A 20,832-nucleotide genomic window follows, 5' to 3' on the forward strand; every position below is an offset into this window, starting at 1 on the left:
TTTTTGAAAGAAAAAAAAGGGGGTACAGGAAGTGTTATAGCCCAAAGTGACGTCACACACATACGTTGGGGGCGCTGTAAGGTCCAGCACCACCCCGGTGGAGCCTGTGCATCAGGCAATACAAAGCTGGTGATAGTAAACTGTCAAAAACGGCACTCGCCAGGCAATAGTACAAGACAAATGGTTTATTACGGCCAACAAATAAGCAGCCTTACACATTTCAAGCACGCAGGCACTTCAACCTGCCAATATTAGGATGGAAAAATACTTTGAGCTTCCTATCCCCATAAGGAGTGTATGCAATGTTAGAGACATTTAACCAGAAAAATTAGCTTTTATTGTTGAAAAGAGCACAGGAGAATGCAATGTTAGAGTTTATTCAAATGCCACAATGATTCAACCCTTACCCGCATAAATGCTAGGTGCACTCTATTTAAATTAAACTCTGCCACAATTACTGTATGCTGGAATTTGGGGGAAAACTGCCTTTTGCATCTACACTTGTGTTCATAAATTACCAGTATTGATTGCATGACCAATATGGTGCCAATGGGTAGACTGGTGCTTGGTATATGTGCTCATTCATGAACCAGAACCGTATGTTATATCTTGGTGGTGGCAGGGTAAAATAGGAAACCCTTGACTGTCTCATAAGGAAAAACCCATAAAACCTAGAGGATGAGCTCTCCAACAATCTGGCAGCCGGGGCTATTTTCTTTTGTTTTATTTCATTAACTGAAGGCTTGATCTGTGCAGCAAAATAACCCTTGTGAATAAATCTGCCTTCCCAGTTCCCATCTCACTGCGGAAGTCCCACCAGTCTTGCACTTTTCATCCAGCTTTTAGACTTCATTAGGGAAATCCGCAGCATCTGAACATACAAAAATGAACATTATTGGCCAGAGACGGGAAGCTGAGCTTTTCATAGGGATGGACAGGGACCTCACACATAGCGGCATATGTTCAGACATTCACAGAACATCGGACTTCAAAGCAAAAGAAAATGATCACTGACAGTTGGTGTCTATTTTTAAAATAGCTATGTGTTCATTAAAGGGAATTTCTCTGAAAGGGATCAATAGAGCTTTTAATGTATGGTCCAGAATTAGGTGGAATTCGATTAGGCCATGCCTGCAGCCGACATCCTTATTAGCATTGAGCCCTTTGCTGAAGGTGTGAGTATATTTCTAGGAAACCCAGGGGCAGGATAGGCCAGTGGTCTGATAAAATGATTGTGACATATATCTCTCTGTGTTAGAGGGAAGCAGGAATTGTGCATCTGATTTTTGTGGATGTTACTGGGAATACAGAAATGAACTGGCAGTATTAGTAAAATGTATGTGTGACTCAACTCAAGCTGATCAGTCAACTGAACCAAATAAGGCTCAGCAAGCCTCGCTGTGTCTTTTTAGCTGGGAACCCACCTGAACACTACTGAACTGTCCAGTTTTTGGGAACATTAAGGGGCTGATTCACTAAATTCGAGTGAAGGATTCGAAGTAAAAAAACGTCGAATTTCGAAGGTTTTTTTGGGCTACTTCGACCATCGAATGGGCTACTTCGACCTTTGACTAAGACTACGAATCGAAGGATTCGAAGAAAAAATCGTTCGACTATTCGACCATTCGATAGTCGAAGTACTGTCTCTTTAAAAAAACTTCGACCCCCTACTTCGGCAGCTAAAAGCTACCGAAGTCAATGTTAGCCTATGGGGAAGGTCCCCATAGGTTTGCCTAACTTTTTTTGATCAAAGGATATTCCTTCGATCGTTGGATTTAAATCCTTCGAATCGTTCGATTCGAAGGATTTTATCGTTCGATCAAAGGAATTATCCTTCGATCATACGATCATAGTATTTGCGCTAAATCCTTCGACTTCGATATTCGAAGTTGAAGGATTTCAATTCCTAGTCGAATATCGAGGGTTAATTAACCCTCGATATTCGACCCATAGTGAATCAGCCCCTAAATCTCCAAGGGTGTAACTGCTGTGGTAATATACAGGTGCAAATTGACATCAGCTTTATCAAGTAGAAGTAAATCTAATGCAATTGGACTTGCTGAGTTTCCATTGTCACCTCTCTGGATAGTTGCTGCTCAAATATGATTGGATTATCAAATTATGCCGAAGACTTCTTGTACCAATCAGTTGAACTAAAGAAGCTGCTTGGATGACTACTGAAACGTCTTCAATGAATACTCAGCAAGTTCAGTTGAATGATGGATGAATGAAAAATCTTCCTAGATGTATTGACATCAGCTTACTTCTAAGCAGGGCAACCATGGCCAAGATAAGTTGGTATAAAATGGTCTGTATCATAGAACCACCAACACACCCAATGGCCCTCGCCTCACTATCCTTTCTACTACTTCTGCCCTGGATGCCCGAATTGATGGTAAAATGAGGGGTCATTTACAATGGCAAGTGCAGATGTCCCATTCATTAAAGGTCTTACATCAAAAGTAATCCTTGCACTTCTGTGAAGTTGAGCTTGGTGTCGCTGCCTCCAGTTCAGAATTAAGTGCAAGTGCATTTATTGACATACGAGAGCCCTGGAGATACCACCACAACCAAAGGTGGTAGTAGCTTCAGGGTTCCCAGTGTGGGCGGTGTCAATAGACAAAACAGAAATATACTTAAAGATTTGGCCACAACAGAAGTTACACCAACCACAATTGTCAATTTTGACCACAATTGTGTCAGGCACTCCCCCTGACAACAGCAATGGATGGAATGATGGGAAAGAATCTGCAGTATGGGTAAAAACATCGCAATTGCACACTGCAGTGCTGTAAATAAGTGACCCATATGGTGTATGGATAAACATACAGTACAGAGCAGTGTAGGGCAGGTGGGGCAAGTGGTCTCACAGATCATGATTGGCTACCTCTATATACACTCTTTATAGCAAGTCATTCTAGATAATAACATACAAGTGGGAAAGTCAGCATTGTACTGTGCTAGACTAGTAGGAGTAGTAGTCTACCCCTGAGACCAACAAGATGGGTGTACCTAAAGAGCATGACAAACCTAAATAACCTGACAAATTTCTACCTTCTTCTAGTTGTTTCTATGATGAGGTTCATCTCGGTTTTAATATGCAAATGACTATTCTTGCTTTTCCATCAACCTTTGGGTATGCTCACATACTCAAATTCAACTCCGTGACCACTAATTAATAAATGAAAATATCTTATGTTTACCTGAGGGATCTCAGATACTTCTCAGATGTTCTCAGGAGAGGATTCAGAACAAGCAGTAAAACAGGACTTGGAGAAACATAATTCTTAGAGGCTAACATATTTTCTTATTTGATCTTATTGATTGAGTTTACTGTCATTTTTAGTCTGCAATATGTAATATCATTCTCCAAGCTCTTGTGGCTTTCCTGATATTTTTTCATCTGTTTACATTGTGGGTGGCATTTCTTGGTACATACTATGCTTTCATGGTATTTATCATAAACTGTAAATGCTGCATGGCATTCAGTGATTCATTTTGAGGCTAAAAGAATATATGCAACGGTGATCAATCAAGGAGTATAGTAAAAACTGTGGTGAATGGGGCACTTAAAGGAAAATAGGTCAGCTTCCAAGCAGCACATGCCTCCAGTACCACCGGGACCCAAACTAAGTCTTAATCCATCTCTGTCTGGTGTACTCAAGGGGTTCTTTGAGTTTACTGCAACACTCACACAGTCTATGTAACTGGAGATAGATAGAAAGCAGACTCCACTTAAACAAGGGTATACATTGTGTCATAACAAAGCAGGAGACATCTAGCTTTATGGGTTTGTTCGAAGATGTAAATGATGTCATACTAATAATCATGTTTAATGATCATGGCCACATATGTTACAAGAATAATGCTGGCCTTATTGTTCAAATCACATTGTCAACCATACAATGGCACTGGCCCACGATTCATTGATTAAATAGACAAGAACCAAACGTCCGGACAACGGAGAGGGGACCCTGGAGGAGGGATGTGGTTGCAGGGGAGCCATAGTACGCATCATAGACCTGCAGGAAGATATGCTACAGAGGTCCATTTCATCCTGTTAGCTGGTGGTCGCTCAGAGAGAAGCAAACAAGATGGCAAAATAGTGTTGGGCAAAAGTTGACTTTGCATAAAGAACTACATCTGATGACTTGGTGGTAAGAGTCTTTATTTTGTTGAATTTAGAATAAATACACAGCCCACCCCTCCCTTAGCTCTGTAAACAGTAGAAAATCCTTATTATGTTCTTTGGCCTGTCTTTGTTTGGTTTGGCATATCAGGCATCCCTTTTCCTTCCAAAAATGAATAAATCACCTTTTGAATAGTGAGTATGACCACATACCAAACTACCCCTTGTCCTCTGGTGAGTTCTGTATACAATACAAGACCCTGGTAAAAACCAAGAACTTGCCTCAAAGACATTGTCAGAGTAGTGTTCATAGATAGCTACAAGAAGACTTCACTGTACTCCTTCTTTCACCCCTTTTCCTTTAGGGGAATCAGCATTACTTGCCATCATCTTGGGTCACACAAGCATGGAGACTCCATCTGGCATCCAAGTTCAGCTCCACATGCAAATAATGCAGAACTTTATCTGTGTCCTTTAAGGTGATTGGTCCTGTGAAGAAGTAAGAAGAGAATGGTTAGTTGTCTCTGTTTTGCCAATGGGATTCATTGTATGACTATAAAAAACAGGAAGCATCACTGTTATAAAATACAAGTTGTAGAGCTCTGTCTCTTTATGGAGCGTATCGTCCCCAATGTCTTTAATGCAGACACGCTTACTGTTTTGCTCGGTGGAAACTCAGTTGCCCATGGCACCCATCACTTTAACAGATTACTCTTACACAATTCTCTCTACCATAAGCAGCGTGATTCCTATTCTACTGTGCATGGTGTGAGGAGTTTTGGTGTTTGTTTAACCATACCTTTATGATTTGTTCTTGTAATTATAACAGGATAATATATTATAATATACATAATACAATTATAAAGCATCATTATTCTTCATGGAACTGTTTATAATAGTGAATTTCTCTGCAATATTCACAGAAATGATCATAGTTCTGATTTTTAACTCTGAACTGTTGGGGGGGGGGGTTGGTGGGACTAGTTGGATAGGGTTTCTTAACCTATGGGTCCCTGTGGTATTTAGGATGGGTCACAGTGATCCCTTTCAATTCAGTTATAACTAAACAGAAAACCTTCAACAGAAAACAGTAGGAGCAGTGAGCACAATGGATAATGAATCTGATAAATGTAGATTCCAGAATCCAGATTCAGTGTAGGTCCCTTAAACAAGTTTCGAATTCTTGATTTAGGGGTTAATTTAAGAAAAGTTAGGGATGAAATTAGGGATGCAATAAATTCTGGTTCCATTGGGACTAGGCACCCTTGGGTCCATCAGAGGACCTTACATCAGATACCCTGCCACCACCGCACATGCAAATTTGGGTTGGGACTTGGATTGGCTGAATCATTTGTGGTGGATTTGGCCATATCCTCAAACTGTTGATTCAGTGCATGCCTCAAAAAGTTGCAAAATTTGCACCCAGTTTAGAGCCCACAACAATCAATCAGATTTTTGCTTTCCCACAGGCGACCATGAAATTGCTAATCCAATAAAATACAGTGATAAAATAAGAGATGCTCAATTACTAAAGCTGCATAACACTCATATTTATATTTAAAAAATTTTTTTTAATTAAATGCAAATGGGCAGATTTATTGGAGACCAAACTGGGGAATCTACTGTAAATGGCAGCTCTTTGAAATCTTTTGCAGCAACTGGGAAATTTTGAAAATGGAATTAAGGCACTCATTAAAATTCCTTGTAATGAACAAAATAGTTAAGATACAAGTAAAGTTAATGCCCCTTACTTGGTACAAATACATCTTAAAATTATAGTACTGGATAGAATTACATTTTTCCTTTAGTTTTAGTTAATTCTACCCACCGCTCAATGTGATGGGGTCCTGAAGAAAGGTACTGGATGCTTGTGTGCTCTCCACTTGCGCTTGTCCCACCGACAAAGAAGCAGCATTTTAAAAGTGCGTCGGAAGGATCGGTTGCAGAGTGCATAACACATTGGGTTGACTGTGCTGTTGACATAACACAGCCAATAGCCTAGCTCCCATAATTTCTTTGGAACGCAATCTGGACAAAATGTGGATACTAACACCATTATATTGTATGGAGTCCATGTCAAAATAAAAGCCAGCAAGATGGCACTTAATGTCTTTGCTGCCTTCTTCTCCTTTATGAGAGAGTTGTTTTTCCTTTTCCCATGACGACTTTTCTCGGACTTGGCTTTGATGGCGGTTGATGGCAGAGCCGTTACATGTGCCTTGGATGTTTTCCTTGTAACCTCGTTTTTCCCACCATTGGTCTCTCCCTCGATATCAACTCTCCCCAAAGTGTCACTGGATCCCCTTGAGCCTTTGGGTGTCCCTACGACAGAGCTGACCATGGGAAGCCGTATGACTGCTGAACAGATGTTCTTCATTTCATATGGACGATCCTCACCTTCAGAAGAGGAAGAGAGAGAGTCTGCGGAGGCAGCATCTTCCATGGTATTACAACTGCCATTGCTTCGATGTTCTGGGTAGCTCCTGAGAGATGGGTTAGAAGTCAGCTGACGAGGGAAACAACATGCCTGCTTAGCTCTTGGCACTGTCCTCTGCCCTCTTGATAATCTTTCAGATTCTCCAGCTCCACTGCTACTGCCACTTTTGATGCTACCCAACGCCAGTGGGTGTGAAGTATGCTCTGTCCCTGAACCCTGCAAACCTGCCAATTCTCTGCTTCGGTTCTCTGTTTCTCTGTAAACCCTCCAGTACAGTATAATCATGATGGTAACTGGTAGATAAAAAGCAGCAATAGCAGTGCCAAAGGTGATGATAGGCTGGCTAAAAAACTGTATGTAGCAATCAGTGGGTTCCACTGTCCTCTCACCCACAATGTACTGCCAGAATATTATGGCAGGAGCCCATAGTACAAAAGAGATGAACCATGCCATGCCAATCATAATGGCAGCTCTCCTTGGTGTCCTCTTAGCCCTGTATGTAAGTGGTCGTGTTATAGAGAAGTATCGGTCAAAACTGATGATGAGTAGGTTCATAACAGATGCATTGCTTGCAACATAATCCAGTGCCAGCCACAGGTCACAGCAAACAGGACCCAGTGCCCACTGTCCCATAACAATGTATGTTGTATACAGATTCATGGATAACGCACCAATGATGATATCAGCACAGGCCAAACTGAGCAGGAAGTAATTGTTGACTGTTTTTAAATCACTGTTGACCTTGAAAGCTAACAGAACAAGGACATTCCCAATTACTGTAACCAAAGACAGGATGCCGGTCGTGAAAACAATGAGGACCACCTCCCAGACTGCATGTCCACCTAAAGGATCGTATACTTCTGTAGCATTTAGAGTCAATGGAGTAACCGTGGTACTGTTCATGGTTGGAGGCCACTGAGTCACCATCTCTTGCCCAGCATTCTGATGCAGGGCCAACATAAAGGTCTTTTCTTTGGAAGACAAGGGGAAGATCTCCTTCAAACCAAGATTCTGAGGCTTTTGTCCTCCACAATAAAACTCTGTAAACAGAAGAGAAAACATAACATCAGTGTAGAAACCAGCAATGTTATGATATATATAAATATGTATGCATAAGGTATAAAGGTGTCCAAGATTACACTATAGAATATAAAATTGGTTCCATTCATAGGCTTCTATAACCTCTCTTTTGCACCACACTGCTAATGGTTATGTGTCACATTCTAAAAAAATAAAGCAGGTTGATTGGCTTTGGATAAAATTGATCCTACTGTCAGTAAATGTGATAGGAACTTTAGACTGTAAGCTCCACTGGGGCAGGGGCTGATGTGAATGACGAATAATCTCTGTAAAGCGATGTGGAATAAGTTGGCGCTATATAAAAAACAAATATTAAAGTAAAGCACCTGGAAGCTCCAAAACCTCAGATCTTAATCCATTCTATCTTTCAAATCGTACTCAGCTATCTTTTATCTCATAATCTATCCCTTGATCATCTCTCCCCTTCTGCCCTACTTCTCCTGCACTCTATTGGTATCAAATTAGTTCTTTTGTCCACATAGTTTGTGTCTCCCTGTCTTGGCTGATATTAACAGCTTTTTCTGCATTTCACGCTCTGCTTCTCACCCTACTCTCTCTCAGCTCTGTGTGTCTCCGTAATCTGTAACTAAACAAAGCTGGATCTCTGTTGTTTGATTGTTGGACGAAGGAGTTATGTTGGGAACCCCCACCCCATCCCAGGAAGCAAAATGGAGAGAAAGAAGTGGTTGGACGGGTTTACCATTCTCAAATGCAAAATGCAGAACTCAAGAAGGAAGTCAAGGAAAGAAATAAGGAGCTTGGAACCAGTAGCTGGGCTTCAGAAAGTGTAACATATGGCACCAGAACTTCCTATAGCTCCTCCCTGTCAAACAGAACTGCTCGCATGAAACTAACTCCTCCTACTGCACCATGTCACCATACCTGTATGACTCTTTGATAAAGAGCCGTCTTTAAGATGGAACAGGCAGGAGAAATGCCCTAGGCTCCACGTGGAGTCAGAACAGCAGCTCTATGCAGTAACAAAATAAAATAAATACATTCCATCACACCCCAAGTTGCATGAAGGGCTGCAAAAGTGGAAACAGCAATAAAAATATTAGTGCTGTCCAGACTTTAGCTGCTGTTTATCTTAAACTCCCATTTCTCCCCAATTGCATGACTGGTAGTTATGGTAAAATAATTCATGGGGAGCTACTAGTTGTTGCTTTAATGATGGGGCCTTATACTGGGTCTTTTGCCCTGGTCCATACCACCAGTATGTATATATATATATGTGTATATATATATATATGTGTATATATATATATATGTGTATATATATATATATATATAGATATATATATATAGATATATATATTTTTTTATCGTTTTTATTTTTTTATTTCTATATATACATATACTATATATATATATATATATATATATATATATATATATATATATATATATATATATATATATATATATGCAACCATGTAGAAAACTCCACAATGAAAGATCATATCTGACCTTTTACCTCCAGTTGTCTGTTGCTCTTAGGCTACCGTGGCAATGGCCAAATAATTCAAGATGAATATGTGTCTTTCCTATTCAGGGTGATCAGACCTTCTGGCTGCTGTAGAAAAGTTTTGATGGTGCTGCCCTGGAACCACTTTAAACCTTTCTTTTATGTATTTTCCATTATAGATAAATTGTGGCCACAGTACCCATTTATCATAACATATAACCCCTCTTATTATTCCATTTAACACTACTGTTAACCCACTAAATGCCACTACTGTTCTACTGTACTGCTTCATACAGCACCTTCTAATGATTCTACCCTGGCTTTTCACTAAAATTGACGGCAAATGAATAAGGAATGACTCCTGGCAGAGAATGGGTTACATATCGCACTTGCCTGGCTCAGGTGAATTCTTTCCTCCCCTCCCTCCCCTGCTCTGTGGTTAAACAGGTGATCTTGGGGCAAACAGAGATAGAAGACAGGTGTACACAGTCCAGACACGCACACAGCCTGTTACTACAACACTCAGCCTTGCAGAGCATTGCATCACTTAACCCTTTTCCTAATAGTCCAGTGCCGTATATTGTAGCCCTTTTGTTACCAGCGCTCTGCAAAGCTTAATAGGCCCCTCCCACCCAGCCTTTAACTTTTTCTTTTCTATTGCACTGTACCAATTTACTCACTCACTTACTATCAGATACCTGCCCTTAAAGAAAAAATGACCACTCTTTTTGACATTCAGTTGGACTTCTGTTAAAAAGGTACATAAACATCATCTCAACTGGCAAGATAATGTGCAGGTTAATATATAGCTCCCTAAACCCCTTGAACCCTTCCTGATGTGCCATCATCATTTATATAGCCATGCTCACCCTGCCCATAACTGATGGTATGTAAATGAAATATGACAGACACTGACATTGAGGGCCTTAAAGGTACCATGGTTTCGGTTTCTGCACCAGTGCAGCACTTATATATATAATTTTTCACATAGACATACACAATCCCTCAAAAAACAATATCATTCAACCAATCCCTCACCGTGTTCTATTGTGAAGTGATGGATTTTTTTTTAAAACGCATCAGTTAATAGTGCTGCTCCAGCAGAGTTCTGCACTGAAATCCATTTCTCAAAAAAGCAAACAGGTTTTTTTATATTTAATTTTGAAATCTGACATGGGACTAGACATATTGTCAATTTCCTAGGAGCCCCCAGTCATGTGACTTGTGCTCTGATAAACTTTAGTCACTCTTTACTGCTGTTCTGCAAGTTTGAGTGATATCACCCCCCCAGTTTCTTAACAACAGAACAAAGGAAAGGTAACCAGATAACATCTCCTTAACACAAGATAACAGCTGCCTGGTAGATCTAAAAACAGCACTCAATAGTAAAATCCAGGTCCCACTGTGACACATTCAGTTACATTGAGTAGGAGAAACAGCCTGCCAGAAAGCAGTTCCATCCTAAAGTGCTGGCTCTTTCTGAAAGCACATGACCAGGCAAAATGACCTGAGATGGCTGCCTACACACCAATATTACAACTAAAAAAATAAACTTGCTGGTTCAGGAATGAAATTTTATATTGTAAAGTGAATTATTTGCAGTGTAAACAGTGTAATTTAGAAATAAAACGATATCATAAAAATCACGACAGAATCCCTTTAAAGCCCCTCTGATTTCCATAGTGATTGGTACCCAGATTACCTGGAAAGCAGAGGAGCTTCAAATCCTAAAATCCATCACTTCAGCCAACATGGAACAAGGTGAGGAACTATGCCCAGTGTTTATAAATTACCCCCAGGGTTTTTGCAATTGTTTTTTACATAACTTCAACTGAATGAGGTTATGTAAAAAAGTTCCTTTTAAGTCATCAAACCCTCCATACCATTGTGTGTACAAGTTATCATATATAATTCCTCTACAAATGTGTGTAATGTTTTAGGAATTGCTTGTGGATCACATATTAGCACGTGTAGGTTTACAAAAAATTACAAAGAACATGCGACAAATGTGACCCAGCCTAGGAACAATCTCTTATTTATCTTTTAATTCATTTAATCTCCTGTACATCGTCCACCTACTATCCAGTCCAGAGAACGGCAGGACAGGGACTAAGGGCTGAAGGGATGTTTAGCTTTATGCCATGACACAATTCTGCCACAGCACATCTTGCTTTACATATCTACTCTTGTCAGCTTCTATAAGAGCAGCACAGGATTAGGCACCATCACAGTGTCACCCTAGGGTAGGTGGTATGGTTTTAAAGGAGAAGGAAAGGCTTGGTGCACTTGGGGGTGCCAAATGGTAGGCACCCCCAGGTGATTGTCTTGATTTATCTGAAACCTCAGGCCGGTGCTCCTATCAGCAGAGAACTGCACTGGCTCTGGGTTATTCCAGTGAGCACCACGGAGCGACCCACTTCCGTCAAATTTCCCGGGGCAAATGCATGCGCAGTTGAATGAAATAGCAAACCTTTTAGTTGAAGTTCGACTTTTCGTTCCACTGCGCATGAGGATCGCTCCGTGGTGCTCACTGGTATAACCCCAGGCCAGTGCAGTTTTCTGATGATAGGAGCACCGGCCCGGGGTTTCGGGTATGTCAATATAATCACTTGGGGGGGCCTCACATTTGGCTCCCCCAAATGCCTTTCCTTCTCCTTTAAAGTATCTTTTATATATGTCAACCTGCTGTTCTAGTGGCTCCCTGGTGGAATGGACAATCAAACAACCTATTACGTGTGCCAGCTTCGAGGCGAGGAACAGGGAGACCATGGCCTGAGGTTCAATTAGAATTCTCAATATCCACAGGCTACATCCAAGGACTCAAAGTTTCTCCTGTCTGTGCCATGTGTTAAGTTTCAAAGACCACCTCGGCCATCTGTCATCTTCCCAACCTCATATGGACTTTCAGTCTGTGGTCACTCCTCCATAGGAGACACCTGTGTACATGGTTGTCACACCTCCGCATCTAACCCATACTTTCATCCTCTCCATAACCAGATGGTTTAAAGTTGCACACGTATGCTGTTTATAAGTTATTAATGAATATTTCAATTCTCATCAGCGTTCGCTCAACTGGACTGTATAATAAGTCTGCATAACCCAGATCTCAGTCGTTAAGCAGTGTCTTAACACACTTATGTGTGCACTCTGAGAGCGCTCGGCCATACAACATACACTCTAGAACTCAAATGGCTCTTTTATTATTCAAGACCCAGCAGCCCGGACGGCAGAGAATTAACACTGTCGCTGCTTTGCTAATGGCCTATTAAGTTCAATTGCTCAGTAGATTAGTCAATGAAAGGAAGCGGCGGTATTATTCTGGGTTAATATAGGTATAAATATATACTTATAACAGATTGAGCGACTTTAAATATTATGCTAGCCACACTGTGCAACCGCACAACTGACCCACTTAGAAAATGGTGTACGCCATGAAATATTAATGCAAATAGCAGGCTGCAATACATTTTTTAAAATGGGAACTTTGGCATCTTTAAAGGGTACAAAGAGTCAAATAATATGTAAAAAGTTAAAAATAAAATGGAGAAAGCGTGCTTTTTTGCTGAATTAAAAAAACCCACAAAATAACAAAAAGGCTACGTCTTCCATTGCTCTAAAAACTCCAAGCATTTGTGCACAAAGAACATTCCTTCCCTGCAACTTATAGCTACAAATGTGACCTGCATTTCAGCAATGAGAAGAGAAACTAGATGGCACTATTCTGTAGAGGCTTATGGAGAATGATCCAGATGAGTCAAGCAACATGGCAGCTCCCAATCCTATGTATACAGGCTAAATGTGCTGAGAAAGTGTAACAAAAATGTAATAGTTAGCAACCTTCAATTATGCCAATCATATAAATTGTGTGTCTGTATTTGACTGTGATACCTACTGCTGTCATTTCAGACCAGGATGGATTAATATGCACACTGCACAATCTTTAACATACAATTAGTGTTGCAGAGTATCCAGCTTGCTTTTATATAGCCTCCTTCACACAAAATACCAAGCCATATAACAATAATCACGTCAATGATAGGATTCAACCTTGGGGGCTACAGAATAAACGTCCTTGGTTGTCTGTCCAGTACCGACCATGAACATTCCCCATGATACACCCACAGTGACACCATCAACATTTATAAAAGCTGTATAGAATCTATAGGATTTACAAGGATAGAAGATAAGGGAAAGTGAAATAAAAAAAATATGTTGACCAACAAGTCCCATTGTCCTCTTTGGGATAATAAGAGCAAAAACGACAACAGGGGTGCTATTGATCCTCAGCTTCACCCCCTTCTGAATCTGGTGAATACAAATATTCAATAGTGAGCAGCCAATGGAACAGCGGCACTTATAACACTGTATGAGTGTCTGTCTGCCCGTTGTGCCCTTTTCTTTTCCTGGATTCTTTTATCCAATACTGTACTGAAAAAAAAAAAAACAAAGCATAGGGGAAAAAAAAAAGGTTAAGCTAAATTTCCGAGTAATTAGTTCTGGCAGAAAGATATGATTTTCCACCTCAACCCACTGACCTAAAATTAAAGTAAAGTGGGAAAACAAGAATTTGTGATGATCATGTCCATACCCAAAACAACCTGCGTTGGGGCATTTTAAAACAAATGAATTAGGTTAACATGCATTTCAGACTGTAGGAAAACCAATAGCAGCAATGCTGTTAATTTACTAAATGCCTATTGGCTGAATACAGCACCCACTCCCTGTGCAGTATAGTTATCACAGGCCTTATCCAATACATCAGTTTAACACAGGGTGTGGGAGACCTAGTCAAAATAGCAGCCACACCTTAAAGGGCATTTAAAGTCTAAAATAGAATAAGGCTTGAAATGCTATATTTTGTATACTAAATATAAACATGAACTTACTGCACCACAAGCCTAATCAAACAAATAATTTATGCTTTCAAAGTTGGCTACAGATGGTCACCATCTTGTAACTTTGTTAAACATCTTTGCAAGACTAAGACTGTGCACATGCTCAGTGTGGTCTGGGCTGCTTAGGGATCGTCATAAACAAAGCTGCTTGAGTTCTGCATGGCTGGGAAGTAAGGTGGGGGCTCCCCCTGCTGTTCATAAGTATGATTGTTTCCCTGCTCAGCAGTTAGGGACCGTCTGACAATTCCTATCCACAGCAGTAAATGAAGGGAGAATTTCACTGCATACAGTCAGGTTTCTTATAAAAACGGTACACATTTTTTAATTAAAGTATATTGGAGATAGGTTTCTTTATCATTAAAGAAAGTAAAAATGGGATTTTATTTTTTTGCCTTCACAAATAAATGAAGTCGCATAGCTGAACTGAGACACCATATATAATCAGGACTGTATCGACTGTATAAAGGAATTTGGGAGCTGGACTTTAATAACAGGCTTTGATTGCTTTGGTGAGATGGGTTATGTCTGCTCTTCATCCCTAGCTATGGGGTAACAAGTCTCCCATGCTATGGCCCTTCCTGGGATTCCTGCTATTTTACGTAGAATTTAGAAGAGGGTTTCCTCACTCTATATTGCTTGTTCATGTAGAATCAGTTTCTTGGCTCTTAATATGCAGATAAGAAAACCCTGCCCTATACCAATGGGTCCTATTAAGGGGAAAAGCAGTCTGTAGTTGGGATCCAACCAGCAACTCAATGGGTGAGCTTCAGCCTCGATGTTTTTTCCATGAAATTGGAAATTTTAAGAACAAAACTTAATTTCTTTACAGGAATTCCAGCTGAATGGCCATTCCTGCTTAAAGCACAAAATCCTTAATATATTGATTATGGGTTGAGTGCAGAGGACCTCTTATATTTGTCTACATCTATATGGTGTCATCCACCACCAAATAGCAGCACCTGGATTTAAAAGGGACCTAAATCTCCCATACTCTATATTTTACAATAGTGGGTACTTTATTCACTATATAATAAACAAGATGACTATACTGTAAATTATATCCTTCTAAACAGTGCTTAGTGATGTCATCAGGTTATAATAGGTGTACGGGCTATCACATGCCTTATACATTTGTGTATTATAATACACTGAGTACCCACTTTTGAGGATATAAAAAGTCACCTTCAGCCCTGTGCTTTTATACGGCCATGGAACTCATCAGAGACTAATAATATCCTCATTTTTAAAGCAGGTGATACTTTCTTCACTATATATATATATCCATACAGTGGCACAATATAGGTGGTTTCTTCTTTATTTCAAAAGCAACTTGTTTAAAAAATATTGTTCCTTTTCTTCTAAAGTGAAATAGTTGAATTTATAGTAGTGTTTTACATAGGATCCACTGACAGTGACTGGGTTAATAATAATAATAACTGTTAATGTTAATTGGCCTTAACAAACCTCCCGCAGGGTGAGGAAGAGGCCGGTGAAAATCTCATCTCTATCTATGTATAATTGTGTTACAAGCACTTAGAGAGCAGACAAACCTGAGCTAAAATGTCCTGCCATTATGTTTGTGCTGCTAGGAGCTAAAAGAGCTAATATGAATTTGGAAGTATGAGTGTGTCTATTAAACAGCTATATATATATATATATATATATATATATATATATATATACACACACACATTTATATATATATATATATATATATATATAATATCAAAACAGGGGGGTTGTGGGAGCACTCTAAAGGCTTTAAAGTATATATAAGTATAATAAATGCTATTGCATATGTACCCAAAACAGGGGTTATTTTGTTACAAAGTTATGATCATAAAATTGATAAGCCACCATACCACGTCAAGGTAAACCCCGAATGGCGGTCCCTAACTTGTTTTATATTTTATGTGCATTTTAGCATTACCTGTAATCAATGTCCGTTGAACGCTGTTTTTTCACTAAGGGCTAAATCCTCCCCAGCCAGCACATAAAATATAAAACAAGTTAGGGACCGCCATTCGGGGTTTACCTTGACGTGGTATGGTGGCTTATCAATTTTATGATCATAACTTTGTAACAAAATAACCCCTGTTTTGGGTACATATGCAATAGCATTTATTATACTTATATATACTTTAAAGCCTTTAGAGTGCTCCCACAACCCCCCTGTTTTGATATTGTATATTTAGCCAGGAGCTGTGGCATAGCTTCAGTGGTTGTAGCACCCCATACCACCCCTTTAAACTAGTGGTGATCCTATGCTTTTAAAATTGGGCGTTTGTTTTGGGAATATCTCTCCTTTAAAAACCTGATTGCTGGCTGGGGAGGATTTAGCCCTTAGTGAAAAAACAGCGTTCAACGGACATTGATTACAGGTAATGCTAAAATGCACATAAAATATAAAACAAGTTAGGGACCGCCATTCGGGGTTTACCTTGACGTGGTATGGTGGCTTATCAATTTTATGATCATAACTTTGTAACAAAATAACCCCTGTTTTGGGTACATATGCAATAGCATTTATTATACTTATATATACTTTAAAGCCTTTAGAGTGCTCCCACAACCCCCCTGTTTTGATATTGTATATTTAGCCAGGAGCTGTGGCATAGCTTCAGTGGTTGTAGCACCCCATACCCCCCCTTTAAACTAGTGGTGATCCTATGCTTTTAAAATTGGGCGTTTGTTTTGGGAATATCTCTCCTTTAAAAACCTGATTGCTGGCTGGGGAGGATTTAGCCCTTAGTGAAAAAACAGCGTTCAACGGACATTGATTACAGGTAATGCTAAAATGCACATAAAATATAAAACAAGTTAGGGACCGCCATTCGGGGTTTACCTTGACGTGGTATGGTGGCTTATCAATTTTATGATCATAACTTTGTAACAAAATAACCCCTGTTTTGGGTACATATGCAATAGCATTTATTATACTTATATATACTTTAAAGCCTTTAGAGTGCTCCCACAACCCCCCTGTTTTGATATTATATATATATATATATATATATATATATATATATATATATATATTGCGATGGAGTCGGGTCTCAGTTTGATTTCCATTAAGAACTTGGAAACAATAGGACAGGTGAAAGACAACATGAATGTAACAGGAAAAGTAAGACGATCTGAATGTCTCTACAAATAAATGCAATGCAAGAGGCTGTCCCCTGTATACTTGGAATCATAAATCCAGTGTGTCAGATTCACTTGCACACTCATCTGCAGCCTGGCCAGGAGCATCGGAATGAAGCATTCACCTTCTTTAAACAAATAGAAGCGGAAAACATAACTCATGGGTACTGAAAGTGGGGCTGGAATGCAATGTTATGAGAATGAAGAATATCAGTGTCACAAGGAGTGAGAAAAAGTCTCCTTATCGATAAAGGATTGTGCAGGATGGAAAGTTGGGAGTGTCTAAAGAGTATCAATGGGTTCTGTATTCAATAATTAAGTGGGCATTATTTAAGGGTGTTTTTAAGAAAGTGAGCGAGATATAACTAAACCCAATAAATAGTTAGATGCTGGCCTATGCCACTATATGGTCATTATTTCATTATTTTGCCTTGTATTTGTGGCATAACTTGCCTGTCCTACTCCTCTCAGCAACCTTAAAAACCTTAAGAGATGAAGGCAATATTTCTCCAACTTGTCTTGTCTTAGTCTTCACTGTTTGCCAGATTTACTCAAATTTCTAGCATGCTGGGTGCAATTTATGTGACATGTATGAGCAGAGCGGTTGGTGGGGCCAAGCTAATACTGGACACACTGTGTATGTATGCGTGTGCTTACAAAATCTGATGTGTATGCTTGTATCAACGATTGTAATGGTGTGCACAGACTCAAGAACTCGCTGTCAAGCTTTCTGCCAACAGCTCCCTTTATCACTTCCCACACATCTTATTTAGTCTTATAATTCAACACTAGGACTGGTCTATGTGCCCAGGGGGTGGTGCAAAGCCGATTGGAAAACGTCATTGACCGGTGCATATAGTTACTATAAAGGTCTCCAAGAGATATACTGTAATAGATAACCTGATGGCCAAAAGCTTGGATTGGGTTCAAAGTGAGTGTTGACTACACAGTCTATAGATTTGTTTATTCTGCAACTCGGCCAGGCCAAAGATATAGAACTGTCCCTGGAGAAACAGAACTTTACGCTTCATAGCAGGGGCTGACACAGTCAGCATGGGGCCCCTGTGCAGAAATATAGGGCCACCTGATCAGTGATCACTAGTGATCTGTAAATAGCAGTGTTTGGTAAGAAGAGAGGTATGGCACTATAGGATAGTAGTATTGATACAGAGCAGCAAATCTGGGTCTATGATGAAGGATATCAAATGGAAAGGTAGGTGAGATTATGGGATGCAATAAAGTAAGGGGAAGGCAGCTGTTTTATAGAACAAGTAAAGAACAGAGAATTACTCGTGTTTAGGGTCCACCCTAAAGCAAGGCTGTTTATTAGCTCTGCTTTTCAAACAGTGACGTCCTTATAAAGTAAGTGCTGGCAGTATCTGTTTTATGAGGCCGTGTCGTTTAGAATAGGAGGGAGACATTGTAGGTATCAGCCAAAATACCACCATGGCGCAAAGCTCAGAGCGAGCCAGAGATTTAACCGTTTGAAGAATTACGAAGGCAGTCGAGCTGGAACGTACCCATTTACACTCGCAGAAATTCTTTTGGTCATTGCTCACACTTGTATTTTGACAGGTTTTTCTTGAATGCGTTTTTTTCAGTTTATTTTACTAAATTTATTTGACTTTTCAAAAACTGTTATATACACACGCAGAACATGTCAGGGTTAGTTAAATATACATGATTTAATTTTTTTATATTTTTTTATTGGACTCCCCTCCAAGTATTATTTTAACTACTTCCCTTCCAGAGTTCTGCTGGAGCCTAAAAAGGGAACCTCACTCTAAGGAAGGGGATGTGCTAATATGCAAGGGACTGAACTTTGATATGCAAGGAGCTGAACCACTATCTGGCCTTTCAGCAAAAACCATTGTATTAATGTTTTGCTTATGTACCAACTGTGATATTATAGTAGTTTGTTTGAATGATGGTGGCATACTAGTCCGAGGCTCAGCTATAGTACAAAATGCAACCTACATTGACTTGTGCAAAATCCATTGTTCTTCACCTCAGTCTCCAAAAACAAAGGCCATATTTGTCCATCCTTCAACTCCAGACTACATTAATTAGCGGGACATTAACAGTGATATTTGGGGTGCAAGGTTTTTCTCAGCTTCTTTTGGAGCTTCTTATATTCTGCCTGCAGATATTCTTTTGTCTATAAAAGTCACCATTCTGTCCTTTCTCCCTTCATATTACCTAACAAAGCCTATCAGTCTTAGAGCAATGACTTTGGTCCATAGTCTTCTAGAGATTGAGGGCAATGTCTAATCTCCATGGGATTATGGGCTAGGACCAAAAACTGGTAATGCCATGGATTAGACATCACAATGACAGATTGATGCACCTAAATCTGGTCACAGCCTCTATACACAGAAAGAATGGGAAAATTTGACACAATTAGTTTTGAGGTTAGATGATGTCCAGCCTTTCAACAGTCTTCTCCCAGGACTGCAGATGGAGCAAACATTGTTGACTCATTTGAAACACGATTGCACACAAGGTGGGAAAAGTGTGATAATGAGCTGTTTAAATGGAGTGCCATGATGGGAGGCCTTGATCAATCTGAACCAAATATCTAGACCAGGGATACCCAACGTTTTTATGCGTGTGAGCCACAGAGCAACACAAGCATGCAAAAAGTTCCAATTATGGGTGCCAATTATGGGCTGTGATTGAATATTTGGTAGTCCCTATGTGGATTAGCCGCCTACTGGAGGATCTGTTTAGTAGAACATCTGTTTTTTATACAACCGAAATGTGCCCTCAAGCCAGGAATTCAAAAATAAGCACCTGCTTTGAGGCCACTGGAAGCAATATCCAAGGAGTTGATGAGCAACATGTTGGTAATGAGCCACTGGTTGAGGACCGCTGATCTAGAGAAAAGTTTCATTTGTAGGTGACTGGCCATTTAAGAGGATGTTTCTGCTTTCTGGATGGAGAGCAGCATTCAGCCCCATCACCACTTGATCTTTGACCCATGCTCAGAGAGCTACGTTATACCACTACCTAAAGGTGGCCATACACAGGGAGATCCGATCATTTGGTGATGTTGCCAAACGAGCGGATCTCTCCCCAATATGCCCACTCCTCTCTATCGATATGTATGGCCTCCATCGGATCAGAATGGAGGCCATATGGGCAGTCGGATCGTAGGACCACATCGATGAAAAGATGTGGCCGTGATCCGACTGTTTTTTTTAACCTGCCCAATCGGCATCTGGCCGACTTTCGGCCAGATATCAATCGGGGACGCCTGTCGGTTGCAATAAGCTGCTGACTCGATCTGTCTGCAGCGTTTATCGTCCCGTGTATGGGGGCCTTAAGTCTCCCCACTGAGATCCCATCATCAGATATATTATGAGCACAGAACTGAGACACCAGCAAGCCCAAAATTAATTGCAAAAAAAAAATAAAAATTGTGGAATATTCCTTTTATTTCACTCTAAAATGATTGCTGACACTCCAACTACCTACCCCCATCAATCATTTCTACCCGTCAGGACTCTTTTCTCCTACTTTGTTTTAATTTCTCCTCCCGGTTATTTACATAAATTGTTATTTACTGTCACTACCTGATGCTCATCAATAATTCAAGTGGAGCTGTAAAAGCAAGTTCTTCTTATAATTAGAGATGATACAGAAGATCTGGAAGACTTGTGCACCTATGACTCATACC

The 20,832-nt window shown here is 40.0% G+C and overlaps 1 protein-coding gene across 4 annotated transcripts in view; it reads right to left on the minus strand.

Moving 5' to 3' along the window:
• Positions 1-1,900: 1,900 nt before the first annotated feature.
• Positions 1,901-20,832, minus strand: part of chrm1.L (cholinergic receptor, muscarinic 1 L homeolog) — an 85,121-nt gene continuing 66,189 nt past the window's right edge. For all 4 annotated transcript variants that reach the window (XM_018257549.2, XM_041589980.1, XM_041589978.1 and 1 more), the window contains exons 3-4: positions 5,958-7,606; positions 1,901-4,618 (exon numbers count right to left, since the gene is read on the minus strand). In XM_018257549.2, coding sequence (XP_018113038.1) covers positions 5,961-7,526 — 1,566 coding nt within the window. In that variant the 5' untranslated portion in view covers positions 7,527-7,606 and the 3' untranslated portion in view covers positions 1,901-4,618; positions 5,958-5,960. The remainder of the gene's footprint in view (positions 4,619-5,957; positions 7,607-20,832) is intronic.

Source organism: Xenopus laevis, chromosome 4L (assembly GCF_017654675.1).
Source record: "Xenopus laevis strain J_2021 chromosome 4L, Xenopus_laevis_v10.1, whole genome shotgun sequence".
In the NCBI taxonomy this organism is placed as follows: Eukaryota; Metazoa; Chordata; class Amphibia; order Anura; family Pipidae; genus Xenopus; species Xenopus laevis.